Source organism: Pelodiscus sinensis, chromosome 1 (assembly GCF_049634645.1).
Source record: "Pelodiscus sinensis isolate JC-2024 chromosome 1, ASM4963464v1, whole genome shotgun sequence".
Taxonomy (NCBI): Eukaryota; Metazoa; Chordata; order Testudines; family Trionychidae; genus Pelodiscus; species Pelodiscus sinensis.
This window is the reverse complement of record NC_134711.1, coordinates 253,963,257-253,981,482: the sequence shown is the minus strand read 5'-3', so window position 1 is coordinate 253,981,482 and position 18,226 is coordinate 253,963,257. Positions and strand designations below refer to the sequence as shown.

Below are 18,226 nucleotides of genomic sequence, written 5' to 3'. Positions count from 1 at the left end.
TCCTTTCAAGCTCTGGTCATGAGAATGCATTTTGTGTAATGTGATAATTTATTCTGTTAGTTATGAATGAGAATTATATTAAAGGAAATGTTACATATAGTCTTAAACTGGGAGAATTAAACTCTACAGCATTTCTTTTGGATTGTCATAATATTCTCTCCTTCACCAGCAGATCAGTGAAGTAAACAAGCAGAGACACCGAAACAGTAATCAATAAAAATATATAGAATATCTAAAAGGTCAAAACAGTTAGGCATAACTGATTTTTCACATAATCTAATCATATTTTAACTGAAAAATCAAACAAAACAAAAGTTAATCTCTTGTCATGATTATTCAAAAACAAAAATCCAAACTGAGGTTCATATTGATCTTTTCTGCATATAATCTACTTCTGCAAGTTTGCTGCAATCTGAAGTACTCTTGTTGTTCTTTAGATTCTATTTTTGTTGTTCTTCGGATTATATTTCAGTTGATATATTTTCCTGTTTAATCTTAATTGCAAAATTAATTCAAATTGATTTAGGATTACATATTGTCACGTGGATTGAAAAAAATCCCAATGTCCGTAAACAAAGATAAATGATTTCTCTAATTAGAGTGAGGTGTCTATTAGAATATCACAGTAAAAAAGAAATGTAAGTGGAATCTACAGTTGCCTCTAAACTAGGTACTGTTGCAAATATCAGTGATAACAGAAATAATATAAAAGAACCATAGAAGCAAATAAGATGCTAATGCCTGAAGATAGAATTCGGAGCTATATTTGCATAAATAGTTCTCATGTACTAGACTTTTGTTCATTTGTTACTTATACTTTTTTTATAAGGGAACTGGTTAGAAATGTTTTGTTCAAAGTTTTTTATAGATAGCTAGACATTTTAATTCTCAAGTTTTGGTCATCTTTGATATATTCACTTTCACTTAGTGCAGTATTATTTTGACAGCTGTTGACTGGACAAATTCTCACAAGGATGTATAAATAGTGTTCATTGTCAGCTTGAAAAGAACATAATGAAGGCATTGAAATATTTGTGTTTTTTTTTCTAATTGTACAATGGCCTCACTAACAGTTGAGGTCCCGTTGTACTAATGCTTGTTACAAACCTGCAACAAGAGAGCTCCTGATCTAAAAGCTATATAGAAAGTACGTGTCACTGAAATGTGTACAGTGTAAGCATAGCCATATTAGGTCCAGTTGTTCCCTTTCACTCCTCCCCAATTAAATCTTGTAATCTCATAGAAAAGTTTAAATATATTATTCTAAATCCTCTGCTGGTATAAATGTAGCTCCATTGAGTCATTAGAAGCATACTGACATATGGCAGCTGAGGGTCTGTCTATTTATATGAATTGCATTCTTGCAATAAATTACTCTGGATACACACATTTGATCACACATGTGCCTTGTAACATATGACGTGTATCAATTTGATTTCACTTATCAAAATCTATTTCACATAAGAGTAGAAATGCTGGGAATTAGGAGAAAAAAAATCACGTTTGTATTTATGACTCTGGAAAACAGGTTTTTGAGTTACTACTTTCAATAAAGTCAATTGTTTTGCCAAAGGATGGCCATTAAGGCCATAGGGAAAGGTAGACTTGGAAGGGGAACTGCTTATTGAGAATAAGATATGAAGGTAGATTGGGCTAACAGGAACTGATGTTACTTAGCAAAATATCTCTATGACACCAAGAGTTATAATAAGAATGAAAAGGGGATGTTGGCTGTTGTACAGAGAACAGAGAATTTTCACTTCAGTAGTACCTTTTGTCAAATATTACTTTGGTGAAAGGTAGCTGTAACCTCACCCTGGTATAATGATGCATTTTGTAACAGCTCCTAGGAGATCTAAGGGATTCCAGGCTTCAACTGAGAAAGGTACTTGAAATCTGGGGCTTTGACACTGAGCACAATTGTCAGAAGCTGGGACTCTGACAGGGTTCCTGGTTAAGGGAGGGAGAGAAAGGATGCATCTGACAGACTGGGAGCTTTAGGTGCTAGGATTGAGAAAAAAATGCACTCTGCAAAATACACTGAGAATACCACAACTAAACCTAGGCTAAATTCCTCTAGATGAGCCTGGTCTTGTTTAACACTGGGTACTTTGTGTGTCCATTTAATTTTGTTTAGCCTGATCTCCTATTTATTCTTAATACAATTAATAAAAAAAAATCAAAAGTACTTGATTTTTAGGCTGTGGGAGAATTTCACAAAAACCATCCTGGGAAAAAAAAGAACCTTCAACCTCTAAGCAGGGGTTGTTAGATAGGATGTCTGGAACCTGCTCTAATGCAGTGCTTACTGTCCAAAGGGCATGGGCTAAGATGTTCTCATCTATGAAGTGGATCATGTCTATCAAGTCCAGGGTCACCAGTGGATGGAGGGGGACAAATGAGGCAGCTGCCCTAGGGCTCGGCGATTTAAGAGGGGTCGGCGCTCCCAGCTGACATTGCTGCTACCTATGCTGCAGAAGCAACCAGAAACCTGGGCCCTTTATATCACAGCTGGAGTCCCCAGCAGTGTTGAAGGACTGGCTGTATGAGGCCATCCCCCAGCCTCGCTCTCTCGTTAGCCCTAATCAAGCCACAGCTATAAAATCTGGGAAGGGCCAAAGGACAAATGTAAGGAATGAGATTGAGTGAAAATGACAGATTATTTAAAATTCTTTATTTGTGTGCTTTCAGCAATTAGCTTGAAAGGAACAAAATTAAAAGTGACAGACTCCTTCAGGTGAGACCATTTAGATAGGGACTGTGCTAAAGCTAAGAGAAATGCTGAAACCTAAGCTTTAAATACATCAAGTGTCTTTGTTGGTAAAGGTTTATCCTTTGCAGTAGTGGCTTGCTCACAACTCTCCTCCCCCCCGCCCCCCCATCTTTTTCTGCTGGATTTTTTTTTTAATTATGTATTTGTGTTGGAGCCATGCTCTCTCAATGGATTCCAAAAATGGCCATAGAATCACCATCTAGAATACAGTCATATATAATATGATTTGGCTCAGCTATTCCCTTTGCCTAGATAAAGGGAAAGGTCCAAGCTGAGGACTGGTTTAGTGTGTCTCACCTTGGATGTTGCAAGGGACTGAGACTCTCATTCACTTTATTTCCAAATAACCATTTAAATCTGTATAGGGGCAAGTTAGCAAGATCTCTGCAGAATAAGTACAAGAATAATTTCCCAGGTACTTTATATAAAGAAATTATTTTAAATAGTCTGTGCATATCCTAATAACTGGGCTGGGGTAAAGGTTTGTACTGCTCTGCTACTCCTTCACCAAACTGACAGGGAAAGACCAAGGGACTACACATAATAGATTGGTCTGTGAACATGGAGCCAAGATCTGACTACAGTGAGTTCCCAGAAGAAGTCAGACTGATTCAGAATCTGATTGCCTCTAGGACATATTGTAATACTTAGAGAAAACCTTCTTATAGTAAAACTTTCTCCAGGTTAATAGAGAAAGGTGGTGGGGAATTGGGGATATATAGGAGATAATTATAGACGTATATATTAAGCAGACTGGCTCATGCCAGTAAAGAGAGAATAATGAAATATATAGTATCCTCTAGTAACCTTATCTTAAAGACTTAATTTGCTTGTTAAGTTATTAGATATTGTGATAGATGCTACAGAAAACTCTAAGATCAGAGAATAGATACCTGGGATGGTGAGAAGGAGGAAGTTAAGTGGCAGGCAGCTAACTAAGGCTGCGTCTACACTGCAACGCTATTTCGGGATACCGGAGTATCCCAAAATAGCTATCCCATGTCTTCACAGCAAACATGTTATTTCAGGCTATTCTGATGTCCCTGTAAATCTCATTCCATGAGGAGTAAAGGATGTTTCAGAAGTGTAGACAGCGTCAAATTATGAAATAAGCTATTTTGAAATAAGATCAAAATAAGATACGTAATTTGCATAGCTGAAATTGTTTATTTCAAACTAAAGTTCATTGTAGATGAAGCCTAAGAGTGGTGTCATAACCAAGAGGGCTGACCAGCAACCTGGTGACTAAAGGGTTAACTGTCTCTTGTCCTTAACCAGGTATCTTGTCAGCCAACAACAATGCAGGTAGGGATTTCAAACTGGGACAAAGGAATTTAACTTCTCTCCTTTGTCTGAGTCAGACTGGTTTCATTCAAGTAATAGGGAGATGGGATGGCCTGTCTCTTGCCAAGAAAAGTCTTCTTACAATGTGTAAGTAGGGCAAAAAGTCCATGAAGTTTGTTTTCTGGTTTGGGAATGTGGAAATGTCTGTGCTATTAAAAGTGTTTCTCTTTTGTAACTAACTTTTGAGTCCATGGGGAGGGCGGGGGGGGGGGGGGGGGGCACATGAGTATATTAATTGGTGGCTCTTTCTCATCTAGTTGCTATGCTTGCAACTGTGGTTTTGTTGTTTTTATAATACAAGTTTTTTTCTTCTAATTAACCTGGTATTGGTTCATTTGGTATCCTAGTTTTACTTGTATGGTCTGGTCACCTGGCTGGCTAAGGAGTCAGCTACCACAGACTGCAGTTTTGTTCTTTGGGGAGAAAGCTTGGGGTACCCCATGGATTGGTTAAGTGTCCAACCCTGTTTGTGGATTCAAAAGCACTTGATAGTGCAGCAGATATTCCCCAAAATCTGGGTATTAGGATTTTGGGAGAAAGTTTTTTGTACCAAAACCTATAGAGAAAAGGTTTTGAGGTGCTTGTGGGCCCCCACTTCTGCATTTGTTGTGCCAGAGTGGAGAACAGCCTTGACAAGTGGGAATGTTTTCTCTTTTCTTATGAAAGGTTTACCCATGCAAACTGTACAGACTCGGAGACAGTGAAGGGAAGATAACACGATATATGTTAACAAGTGGGCAGTTTTTTAGTGGGGAAAAAAAAAAGAAAACCAAAATAATTGTTCCAAAATGCTTCCATTGTGCCTCATGCAAGTTGTACTTTGTGTGCATCTCCCATGCTATACCACAGTATCATTTTGATGAAGGGAGCAGTGTATCTTGGGGAGACAAAATCTGGCTGGAGGATCCTGTTTTTAGAGAAGAATGGGGGCAGTAGGTAACAAAACTACAACACCCATGTTGGACCATAGTGCTGAAGACAAATAGAAATATTTTCAGTTCTTTTTAAACTGATTTTTTTCATATAAAGTAGACTCTTGACATGAAACCTTTGCTCAATTTAAAAACAGTTCTGGAAAATTTCAGACCAGCTCTGTAAGGACATGCCTAAAAATTCAGATCCAGGCTGGAGTAATGAAAGGTGCAACATATATTTTGCAACAGAAAATAGTATTTTTTTAGAATGAAGGACAAGTGTGTGGCAGCCCCATAAGCAGAGTTGGTTGCTCCTGTGTGAAAGATTATTTGTAGTTATGTTCCATATACTTGTTGGTTTGCTTACGCAAATTCGATTTACTGCTGGGGTTATGTGGGAAGCACTCTGCAGCTATTTATTAAAATGGTATATAAATAAGATGTGCATGTAAACAAAAAGGAGGGAAATGTTATGAATGAGCTGTTAGTTGAAGATAGCCGTAACAGAATGATGGAATGTATACTCACAAGCTTTAACATTCTGTTGCTTGGTTGTTCTCTTTATTCTAGATTTTTAAAATCCAGAATGAAGATCCTCTTGGCTTTTCATTTTTGGACAAAACTGAGCATAATAGTAGCGTGCATTTTCTTAAATATTGTTACTGCTAAAGGATAACAAGAAAGTCATAACAAGCAGTATTTCCTTCTCAAATTCACTTCAGTAGCATACAATCATACTTTTTCCTTTCCTTTCTCCCTGAGGATGCAGCCACTTCAACTTTTCTGTGCCTGAAGAAAATTGTAATAGACTTCTAATTTTAAACCAAGGCTTACTTTACGTTACAGTGGTCCATTGGTGCTGGACACAGAGAGTTTGCTGCTCTGTAGCAGCAACTGTTAACATGCCTCACAAACTGAATGCACACAACATTTTGCTTTCATAGTATTTATCCAGAGAGGAGCAAGAAGGTCTTTAATGCCAGTTTGTCCTGCTGATCCTCATAATGGTTGCAATATGCATGGACGAGGACTGTTTAAGGAGTTGTGTATTCCCTTGCCTACCTTGGATCACCCATCAAATTAGCTTTGTAATCCAACTCAGTGGAAGCCTGTTAGTATATGACGTGTGTGAAAATGTGAGAATATGGAACTAGCACTCCAGGAACTGAATGGCAGGAGTCATCCTCACTCTGGTGACAAAGCCATTATTTTGGTGAGTATCAGGGAAAGGCAGAAAAACATGTCTGCATCTGAGGAAAAAGAAAGCACAGCACTATTTGCCTCGTGAAAATGAGACCTCTGCCATATTGACTGGACACGCTGGAAGATTTTTTTAATGTGAGAAAAACTACTTTTTAGCAGGCTAACAACCTTTATTTAGATAAATTAGACTCCTGGAAGTGTTACACTTGTGTTTCATGATTAACCATTTTTATTTCTATCATGGTCCTTACTCACTATCTCTCAAATCTTAATCTTTGATAACACTTGTGATTGTTTTCACTATAAATATATCTCAGTGCTGTGCTGCTACATGGGAGTTTATCCCCTTTTGAACCAAAAATGTTGGCATGTGCACTGGACAGTTTACCTGGTAATTCCGGAGAGTGGTCAGTGATTAAGGGCTGGATGTTTTGGGGTGGGAATAGAGGGCAAGGATGGGGTGCACTTATTGTTACCTCCATAGTAAAGTGAGGGCCTGAAGATATTGTTTGGGTGGCTAACAGACTAGTGTCAGGGACCTGACACATTGATGAGTACCAAAAAAATAAAAATCTTCTCACTGGAGAGAGAGTAAAAAGGTGATATTGGTCCTATGCATCCCCTAGGATGCATTACAAGTATAGATTTTTATAAAGCCAGAGGAGACCACTGTGTTCATCTACTCCAAGTGTGGGGAACCTTTTTTTGGTGTCAGAATCACTGGCCCATGGAAAAATCAGGTGAGAAACAAAACAAAATGAAACAAACCCCAACCCTCCACCACTGTGGGATCCTCAGTGCTGGGGCAAGCCCTGAGCCTCCAGAGTTGGATCCAGGTAAGCTAGGGCCTGCTTCCGCCCACTGGGCCTTAGGTTCCCTACTCCTGATCTAGTCACGCTATTTACCTAACATAGGCTGTCGGAATTCCCTGAATTAATACTTGCTTCAAATCCAGTAATTTTGGCTGAACTAGAGCTTCACCAACAAAACCTCAAATCTTTTTTATAATGTCCAGTGATTAACAGCACAACAGATGGAAAGCTGTTCCCATGGATAATTAGCCTTCCTGTTTTAAAAATAATGCCTTATTTTAATCAACATTTCTCTTGCTTCAACTTACAGCCAATGGATCTTGTTCAACCTTTATCTGCTAGACTGAAGAGCCTTCCATTATCAAATTTATGCTACTAGTATAATTACGTGGTGTTAAACCTACAAAGAGATTAGGCACTGAACTGAGTCATTGCAGGTTCCTAAGGCTAACATGTAGGCACCACTGAAATCCTCAGAATCCCTGGTTCAGCTGCTGCCTAAACTTGGAGGTGCCTAATAAACATGCCTAAATTTCTGCTTGTAGAGCTGACCAAGCTGCCTAAAACATGTCACTGCTGAGCCACTTAGTACCTACCGTTAATTGCTTTATTTGGGGGCACTCTGTATATGCCCTTAAAGTGTGACCCTGCCAGTTTAGGTACCCCCATTCTTTTTCTTCTGATGTCTTGGGGAGTAAGGCACCTACTCTTATTCATGGAGCTCAGGAAGAAAGCTTGTTAACTCATATGCAAGCCCATACACTCTCAGGGCTCTACAGATCTGCAAGCCCTTTTTCCCAGTGGAAGAGCCTTTACACAGCTGTGCTTTAAACATTTTTTTTTAAAAGCAACATACACAGAATAGGTATGCCAGGAGTGTCTATTATACTTTTAGCAACGAGACATGATTGTTACATTTTAGTGGTGAATTCCCTGAATTTCACGCAAAGCTGATCCATTTGGGAGTGAGTTACATCCCATCCCTACACTCAGCCCTGGAAGGATTCTCCAACAAGGCATTCTTTCCTAGAGGACCTGATCTGCAGGTATGTCTACACTTGCCCCCTGGTTCAAACTAGAGAGGCAAATGAAGCATGCCGAATAAATATCCTGTGCTTGATTAGCATATTTGTGGCCGGTGGCCTTTTTAAAATGCTGGTAGTCCGAATTAACTAACTGCTTGTAGATGCAGTAGTCTGATCCAAAACCCTTTCCTTGAATTACCTGTTACTCCTCAGCAATGAGGAGTAACAGTTAAGTCTCCTATTTGTGCAATGAGGAGTAATAGTTAATTCAAGGGAAGGGTTTTGGATCGGACTACCGCGTCTACATGCGGCGAGTTAATTCAGGCTACCGGCATTTTAAAATGACCACTGGCCTCGAATATGCTAATCAAGCATGGGATATTTAAATCCCATGCTTCATTAGCAACTTTGGTATGCTTCATTTGCCTCCTTAGTTCGAATGAGGGGGCAAGTGTAGACATACCTATAGACTTTATCACTGCATACCTAAACCACAGGGTAATGAGGATGTAACACTCATGTGGGAGGCTCAATTTCAAATCCTCACTCTGAATGATTTGGAGCAGGGACTAGAACTGCATATTTCCTCCCTGTCAGTGCCTTGTCCTAACTCCTGGATTATTATGTATTTTGGGATGAATCTCTCTGCAGCTAAAGTTGTTTCATATCTGCTCGAGTTGGGATTTGAACCTAGCATCACAAGTGACTCTACAGCCTGGTGGCTAATACAGTCTCACTCCCGCTAGCTCTTATAGGGTACGTCTAGACTACGGGGTTTTGTCGACAGATACTGTCGACAAAACTTCTGTCGACAAAGAGCATCTACACTACATTCAGTTCTGTCGACAAAGCAAGCTGCTTTGTCGACAAAACCCTGTAGTTTAGACACAACCCTACATGCAATAACACCTTCTGTCGACAGAACTCTGTCAACAGAAGGCGTTATGCCTCGTAAAATGAGGTTTACCAGCGTCGACAAAACTGCTGAGTTCTGTCGACGTTATGTCGACAGAACTCAGTGGTAGTGTAGGTATAGTTTTGTCGACAAAAGTCCACTTTTGTCGACAAAACTCTGTAGTCTAGACACACCCATAGACTGAGATAGTATCATCCCATAGCCTTTTTGTTCAGCTAAATAGATTGAGGTCCTTGAGTTTGTCACTATTAAGCATATTTTCTAATACTTCTGAACGTGCTTCTTGAGGTGTGGGCACCAGAGCGCAGTGGTGATTGCACCAATTAAAATACAAAGGTTATATTACCTCCCAGTTTGTACCTGAGGTTTCCCTGGCTATCTATTCAAGGGTTGTATTAGGCCTCTCACTGACTGATCCCAGGCTAGTCTCCTATTCAGTAAGCATGACCTACATTCTTTGTTCCTAGATGTCTGACCTTATGTTAAACTGTCGTGAAATGCATATTGTTTGCTTTTGTCCAGTTTCGTAAATAATTCCAGCAGTGGCTTGTCCACTTCATTATTTACCACTCCTTCAATCTTTGTGTCATATGCAAACTTTATCAGAAATGACTGATTTTTTTTTTTTTTAGGACGCTGATGGAAAAAAAAGTTAAATAGTAGGAGGACAAGAGTCAATTCCTGTGGGACCTCACAGGAAACATATCAGATTCATGAAGTGTCACAAGGGTCAATTCATCATCACAGTGCCCCTGCCAGTTGTGCAAGGAATTAGCTTTATTGATCCCCCAAGTGTAGACCCCCTATTTGGACCCATGCTGAGCCCCAGTGCTATTGCCCTTCCATTTTCCCTGGGGAGCTGCAAACCACTGTATTGTCACTCAACTCAGGGGCCTGGTGCAGTCCTCTGTCTAGATAGTTACTCCAGAGGCAAACTGCAATCTCTCCTAGCCACCTTCATCACTGGCAAGTATAAGGAGGAGAGAGGAGGATGATAGGCTTGCTCGCTACTTTGGACCTGACCCAGAGACCTTTTAGTGGCAGCCTTTCACTGCCCCTCCTCCAACTCTTTCACCACCTGCTTCTTGTGATGCTTTCCAGCACCTGACATCTTCCCCAAGCACTCTCCTCCCTGGGCCAACCCTGCTAGAGTTAGCAAGGCCATTCTCGGTGCTAGTGGCGCAGCCTTCCAGGAAACCAGCTTTCCTCCTCGAGCTCTGTGAGGGGGTTCATTCACCACCGTAGCGGGGGTCTGCCGTCTGTCTCCGGAATCAGCTCCTTCAGCTGGCAGGGTACCTTCCCTCAGGTGGGGTTTCCCCTCCTTCCTCCAGGCTGCGTCGTCCTCTTCACCACGCTGCCCTCCAGCAGCGCCCAAGTCAGTCTCTGAGCCTCCCTTCCGGGGGTAGTTGTTTCTCCACCAGGCCATTATGCAGGCCCTGCAGTCTAGGGATTTGTTTGGCTAGAGCTCACCTCGCCAGCCCTGCTCTAGCTCCAGGAAGCCTCCTGCTTCCCCAGCAGCCAAGCTCTCACTGGCCTCCCCTGGGAGCAGCCGCTCATGCTCTTATATAGCTCCCAGCTGGGCCCTAATCCACTAAGGCAGCCCCACCTGGGGCTAAACTCCCCAGCCCTGCTTCCCGCTGGGGTTTGCCCTTAAAGGGCCAGTGCAGGGCAAACGCCCTGTCACAAGCTCTTAGCAGCTGAATCCCCTTTCCTCAGTTGTGGCTTCCTTTTAATCAGGGTCAGTTGTGTCTTAATTGTCTGCATCCACAACTATGGCTGCCTACTTCTCAGCCTCCCTAGGTTGGTTTTACCACTTGTAGGACCAGGGCACATGCCCCATCACACCATGAATCCACATTTATAATTACATTTTGAGAACAATTAGCCAATTTTTAATCTACTTCAATGTGCCATATTGATTTTGTATCAGTCAGTTTTTTTCAATCAAAATTTTGTGTTATACCAAGTTAAATGCATTTCATAAATCTGAGTGTATTACATTAACTTTATTATGCTTATCTGCTGAAATTGCAATCACAACAAAAAGTTGCAATGTTAGCTTGACAAAATTGATTTTCCATGCACCGTTATTAATTGGAATTGTGTTACCCTATATTAATTCTTTATTAATTGAGAGCCATTTCAACTGTGCCATTATCCACTCTGTCACTTATGTCAGTGATAGGCCTGTAAATTCTCCTTTTTCCTTTAAAATATTGGCACAGCATGATTTTCTTCCAGTCTCCTGGAATTTCCCCAGTGTTTTAAGATTTATTAAAAATCATCATTAATGGTCTAGAGACCTTCACTGCTAGCTCTTTTAAAATGTTTGGATACAAATTATCTGGGTACATTACTTACAAAAAGGATACACCAAAAAGGAGAAGAAACAATGTTCTGTTGCTTGTTTCCAAAGTTAAGAAGTCAAGATCCTTTTTTGACTTTCACATAGTGACAAGGTATTGCCATTGCTATGTAATTGCAGTATTCATTAAGGCTACATCTACACTGCAGGCTTTTTGCGCAAGAACTGTTTTGCACAAGAGTTCTTGTGCAAAAGTTGTTGCACAAGAACGTGTCCACACTGCCATGTGCTTTTGTGCAAGGGATGTTCTTTTGCATAAGAGCATCCATGGTGGTGTGGATGCTCTCTTTCACAAGAAAGCTCTGATGGCCATTTTAGCCATAGGGGTTCCTTGCGCAAGAGCGCTTATTCCTCGTGAGGAAAGGAATAACTCTTGCGCAAGAAGCCCTCTGTTCTGATGCCTTACTGTAAATTTACTTGTGCAAGAACTCACGTGCAGTGTAAACGCTTCGCAGGTTTTTGCACAAGAACAATTGTTCTTGCGCAAAAAGCCTGCAGTGTAGACATAGCCTAAGTGTATACAATCAGAAAATCTCCAATAATGAATTACACTTTCCCCTTTAAATTGCAGCTTTATATAACATTTGCAGAGAAAAAAATAAACTTAATTTGAGGGATTTTTAATGTTTACTTATAATCGTGTTAGTTTAAAAAGGCTAGCTTTTAAGAAATAAAAAGATCTTAATATTAAGATCTTATTAAGATTGAACCATGCTTTGCAGAGAACAACCAGTGACAGGGATGGATGCAAGGGGCGCATTTCTTCCTTTTGTATAATTAAGAAAATAGCTTGAAAAGGAAAACAAAATGAAAAGACTAAATTGTTTTTTCACTCTTTAAACACTACTAACTGCCATAAATTCAAAGAAAAGTTGTGATACGTTTTCAGGACATTGTTTTTTCAATGTCAAATTTTGAAGTTAAAGCAATTTCATAGGGCCCCCTGGAGTCTCATGATTCTAATGCTAGGGGAGTGCTATGCTATAGATGGAAAGATTAGAGAACTCAAAACGTTATTACTGTGGGCTAGTATTTAGCCAGATAGGAAAATATAAAGTCTTAGTCCAATTTTGTTTTAAGATAGATACAGAGCTACAGGACATGAAAGAGAAATACATCTCAAGCTGTGAGCTTGTCAATCTTTCAAATTTAGCAGTGTTGTCTCAACAAAAGCATACATAGATGGGAGATATACAAGGAAAACCTCTCTGTGGTAGGATTTGTTGGTAATCAGTCAGCATGAGGGTGTTCATGCCATTGAGTCAATGTTGAACTTGATGCCCCAGACATGCTGTGGCAGGTTACTGGTGTAACAGAGGTGTAGTTGAAGTACTAATTTTTTGTGCTCACCTACGGGTCATATTACTTTTTGCAATTGTAGTTTGAATCTAAAAGTCTGATGCCCAGAATTGAGTCCACCATCTCTGGCAAAAAAATTGAATATGCAAACAATATTTTTTTCTTGAAAACGTTTTTGGTCAGGGGCCACTGACCCACAGAAAAATCAGGTGGAGCCAGAAAAGAAAAAAATAACCTCACTGCACCGACCTGGTCCCCATCAAGCACAGGGCTTTTCCTAGCAACAGGGCAAGCCAGCAACCATGCTTCAGCCCCATGTGCGTGGGATGCTGAGGCTTAGAGACTTGTTATGGGGCTAGAACCTGAGTACCAACTCACCCCGCTGTGGGAAGAAGCCACAAGCCTCACCATGGGCTGGATCCAAGTAATCCGGAGAGCGAATACAGACCATAGCTTATAGGTTCCTCACTGATGAAGTAACTAGTATATATCTTCTTGTTTAAGGGGAAAACTCCTGGACTACCATAATAAAAACTCCAAGGGACAGAGCCTCAGCTAGTATGAATGAGTGACACTCCACAGCAGTAAATTGGTGGTATTTCATTGACATAAGCAGATGCTCTAGCCCTGGCACTTTTATATGAATTATTATATGTACCTTCATACAAAATAAGAAGTTACATACAACTTAATATTGATTATGTACTAATCTGCATTTTTTCTGAAGCTCAAACTAAAATGTACAATAGTATTTACATAGTGCTCTGTATTTTCAAAACTCAGTATAAATGTGAATAAACACTATTAATTAATCATGAAACCACTAAAAGTATTAATATTTACATTTGATTTATGGGGAAGAGACAGAGTCTGACTGGCTTAGTTGAACCCAGTGTGGTTGACCAGCAATTCAAGCTGAGCAAATCTGGGTTCTCAACTTAGTCCCCACAATCAGTTTTTAAAATACAGGCAGTCCCCGAGTTACGCAGATCCGACTTACGTCAGATCCGCAGTTACGAACGGGGTTTGCTCCTGGTCTGCTGGAGACCAGCAGACCAGGGAGACGGGGAGCAAAGCCTCTGAGGACGCCGGCAGTGGGACAGCTGCGGCGTGTCTGGGCTGTCCGCTGCCCGCGTGCTCCGCGGCTTTGCTCCGGACGCCTGTGGTACAGCAGCTGGGGCGCTGCCAGTTGGTCCTGTAGCGCCACTCTGGGCACTACTGGACCAACCCGGCAGCACCCTAGCTGCTCTGCCCCAAGCATCCTGATTCAGCCACTGCTGGTCACTTTCAGCAGCGGCTGAATCAGGACGCCTGGGGCAGAGCAGCTTGGGTGCTGCTGGGTTGGTCCAGTAGCACCGAGGAGTTGCTCTGCCCCGGGCTTCCTGGAATCAGCTGCTGATCAGTTTCAGCAGCAGCTGACTTGGGGATGCCTGAGGTTCTTAAGTTGAATCTGTATGTAAGAACTGGCATCCAGATTCAGCCTGTTGAAACTGATCAGCAGCTGATTCCAGAAACCCCGGGGCAGAGCAACTCTGCCTCGGGCTTCCTGTAGTCAGCCACTGGTCAGTTTCAGCAGTGGCTGAATCTGGATGCCAGTTCCGACTTACATACAGATTCAACTTAAGAACAAACCTACAGTCCCTATCTTGTACGTAACCCGGGGACTGCCTGTACACACCTTTAGGCACCTCTGCATTGGTTTATGATGGTATTAGAAATGCAAGCCCCAAATAACCTGAAGTTGGGTGGCTGGAATATGGAAAATTTCAGTAAATATAACAACGTTGCCTGATCTTATCAGTACAGTGGCCTGGTTTCTAGACTGCAGGCTTGGATACTAGAGAACTATGTGAACTTTTGAATACTCATCCAGAGGTTTCTGAACCTTTTGAAGCATCTCATCTCTGTTGATAACTGGCATACTTTATTTTTTTCTTGCAGCGGTTACAGGGAAAATCATTTCCTAAACAAGAGAAGCGGGGTCTACTACAAACAGGCAGCGGTGGAAGTATGGATGAACAAGTTAGTGGAGACTGTGATGATGAGGATGGTTGTGGAGGATCAGGAACTGAGGAAGTAAAGAGAGTTCAGCAGATTACTGGCTGTAAGTCCCATGAATCTAACTCCACTTATTTAAGCATTTTAAGATTGAATTGGTCTACTAGCCTCTAATGAATACTATTTGTCTTCTTTAGAGATGATACTGCTAAAATTATCTAAGGGAAGTTGTTGAGTTTCATGAATGGCTATGTCTACACTACAGGGTTTTTGCGCAAAAACCTGTGGAGCGTCCACACCTCTGGTGCGTTTTAGCGCAAGAAAATTTACAGTAAAACAGCAGAACAGGGGGCTTTTTGCAGTGTAGGTATATCTCTTTCTATGAGGAATATCTCCTTTTTGAGCAAGAGTTCTTGCACCAAAAGGTAAGTGTGGATACTCAACAGGGATGTGTGGATGCTTCTTGCACAAAAACCCTGCAGTGTAGGCAAAACCAATAAGACTGAGCATGATCTACATATAGGAATTATATCTACTTGTTACAGGTATTACAATGAATTTTATCCTAATCTGTATCTTCTTAATGTGACTGGTGTGTTGACACACATTTTGTGTACTGCAAATGATATCATCTGTAAAATGATGTTTTGATCCAAGTAGTGGTAGAATATCTTGGCCATGATGAATTAGTGGTTTAACATAATAGATAAAATGTTCAGTTACACAGAGATTTCTTTCAAATCTTCCCTGTGTAGAAGGTATGTGATAGTTTTGCTAAATCTTCCAAAACTTTCAATAGTAATGGAAAGCAAATAATGAATTGTTACTCTAAAACCCCAAGGACCGTAGACACCTTTGAACATCCCAGAATTTAAAAAAAATAGTTTGAAATCAAATATATAGAACTTGAGTGTGGTTTGAATTTATTTTGTGTGCTACTTACTACATGAAAGATACTTCTTGGTATGAATTGACTCTGAAAATAATCTTATGAGATGACACTCACTTGCCAGTACCATGCACTTTTAATCTCTTCTGCTTTATTTTATTTTATTTTATTTTATTTTATTTTATTTTATTTTATTTTATTTTTCTTCTTTCTGATGTATTAGTGATATTTCTAAGACAGTTAGTTAGTTATCCAACTTCTCAATATCTGATCTAATGAGCTTCTATTCTGACCTGCTAGATTTGTTAGAGGAGAAGATCTTCATGTCCCACTTGAGGTAAATATATTTAGGAAAGTACTTAAAGCATGTAGTTTAGTCACATTGAACTGCACACATGCAGAGTAGGATTTCAGCATGGTCTTACCTTCAATATGTATGCTTCAGTGCCTTCCTGAATAGTCATGGAATTAAATGTATGTTACTTTTGAATCCCTGCATGTCCCTTTGCATGTAGATATGTGGGCAGAGCTTCTGGGAGGCAAGAGAAGTCTTCTGTTTTCCTAGAGATACAAAGGAAACAAATTTCAGTAAACAAGCAATTTATCTTCTTTAATCTACATTAACTAGAGATAAAACATGAAGGGCTCTATATTCAGCCATAATGTAAATAGGTGACACTGAGTTGGTTTTGATTGAGTAGCACCAATTTATGCCAGGACAGATTTTGATTCAAGTGTTTCACAGAAATATTTTTTTCTTCCTGTCTGATGGGTTTGTTTATCAATTCAAGGATTAGTTTTGTTGCTGTGGTCATAATTAATGTTCTGAAAAATGCATGATAAGAACTTCAAACACATGTTGATCTAGCCTTGGGTTGACTACAGTCTATGCTCATGAACTAGAAGTGATCTATTAAACTTGGGTTTTTTTCATGTTCTGAAACATTTTTATCCACAGATGTTTTGTGATTATTGTTTGTGCTATATTTGCATTTGATCTGGGTTTATGTAGAACAACTCTCATGATATTCTCTTCTATTTTGGGTTCTGAGGCTCCTGAGAGTAAAGTAAGTTCACTGTGTAAACTTGTATAAGCAAAAAAATTCACACTTGATCTTTGTGTATCCCCCTTTTTCCTCCCTGGGTTACTCTGGAGCAGATTACACTCGTGTGGCTGGGCCCTGGCTGTTTTTAACATGAAAGAAGATCCTGAGTACCCCAGTGATGATGTTGTTTAGCTGGGGATTCTCTATCCACCCCTTTGCTGCAGTCCCTTGCTCCTTGTCAGAGGGGCGCCCCTGACGGGGGTTGCGGCCCCCTTCTACTGGCTTGTGTCTTAGTCCAGGCCCTTTTCTCAGGGCATATACAGTACCCAAAATCCCAAAAGTCTCGGCCCCTCTCTCAGGGCATATATGGTACCCAGGCCTAGTTCTGGGGAAAAAGCCTCTCCTGGCCCAAGTGACTCCCCAGGTGCAGCAAGGGGATGGTAGGGGGACCCGGACCCTCCCTCTCTACCAGGTCCCGGCCCAGGGCCCTGTGGGCATGGACTCTAGGTCCTGCCGGCTTGGTGGGGAATCCAGCCGCTACGCACCAAGCTGGATTAGGAAACCACTGCCCTGGGTCGCTTCCTACCACCCTGGCACCCCCCTCTCCTAGCCTGTCCGTCTGGGCGGCGGTCCTTACCGGGGCTGGAGTTGGCAGGGTAGCTGTGCCCATTACTCCGCAGAGTTGGGGTCGGCTTCACTCCCGGGGTCCCACGCTAGCCTTCAGTTGGGTCTGAGATGCCACACAAACACTGGATTTGCAGCCTGGCTCCTCCTAACCTCTAGCTGCTCTCCTCCCTGCTGGGCCACTGCCTGCTTTATATACTGGCCCGGCTGGGAGCATGCTCAGCAGGGCTGTAAGGGCGGGGTCCTTTCAGCCAGCTGGGCCTGGGCTACTCTCAGCCCTTTAGTGTGAGGCTTGTTCGTCCCATCACACACCCTCCCCCTTAAGTGGTTGGTTACAGTCTGACTTGATCTTACTTCCTCCTCTCCTACCCGGGAAAAGAAATCCACGTTCATGTGGGTCTTACCCGGGCGGTTCGTTTAACCCAACACTTTCTGAACTTCTGAGCCTCTGAACACATACAGTTTATCATGACAATCAAATTCATGAATTTCTTTGGGAGAGTTTGGATCTCTGGAGATGATGTTTTTAATTACTAATACCTTCTTTGGGATTTTACATTTTCATGTTGTATTTTTATAACTACAGAATTTCACTCATCAGGGTAACATGAATGACTTCAAAATAGATTACAGATCTAAAAGTATTATAGAATTGGGCACGAAGAATCAGGCATCCATCAGAGTTGGGCTTTGGTTATACAGAGTTTAGCAACTCCTAGTAGAATATTTAAAAAAAACCCCTTCCTCTTTCTTTCCCTCTTGCAAAATATATCAATAAGCTGCCTATTGGTTACCTAGAATTTCATTGCTGGTTCATTGGTACATTTTTCATAATCAGGCAAGAAACTATCCAAGGCAGCAAGGAACATGGAAAGATGGGTCATATTTCTGTTTCTCGGGGGTTTAATTTCCATTCTTCCTGTATCAATATAAGAGATAAATGGATGAAACTAATGGCAAAGTAGCTCTGAAAAAGCTGAAAGACACAGAGTTTGAATTGAGGCACCAAAGAGTTGAA

The 18,226-nt window shown here is 41.1% G+C and overlaps 1 protein-coding gene and 1 long non-coding RNA gene across 3 annotated transcripts in view; one reads left to right on the top strand and one right to left on the bottom strand.

Moving 5' to 3' along the window:
- GPC5 (glypican 5) overlaps positions 1–18,226 on the top strand; it is a 955,140-nt gene that overhangs the window by 510,123 nt on the left and 426,791 nt on the right. For both annotated transcript variants that reach the window (XM_006113650.4, XM_075918825.1), the window contains exon 7: positions 14,593–14,755. In XM_006113650.4, coding sequence (XP_006113712.2) covers positions 14,593–14,755 — 163 coding nt within the window. The remainder of the gene's footprint in view (positions 1–14,592; positions 14,756–18,226) is intronic.
- LOC142826453 (uncharacterized) lies at positions 14,591–17,350 on the bottom strand. Its single transcript, XR_012900578.1, has 3 exons — positions 17,222–17,350; positions 15,964–16,099; positions 14,591–14,719 (listed from the first exon to the last, which is right to left on the bottom strand). It is a non-coding gene; the product is annotated as an uncharacterized LOC142826453 (long non-coding RNA).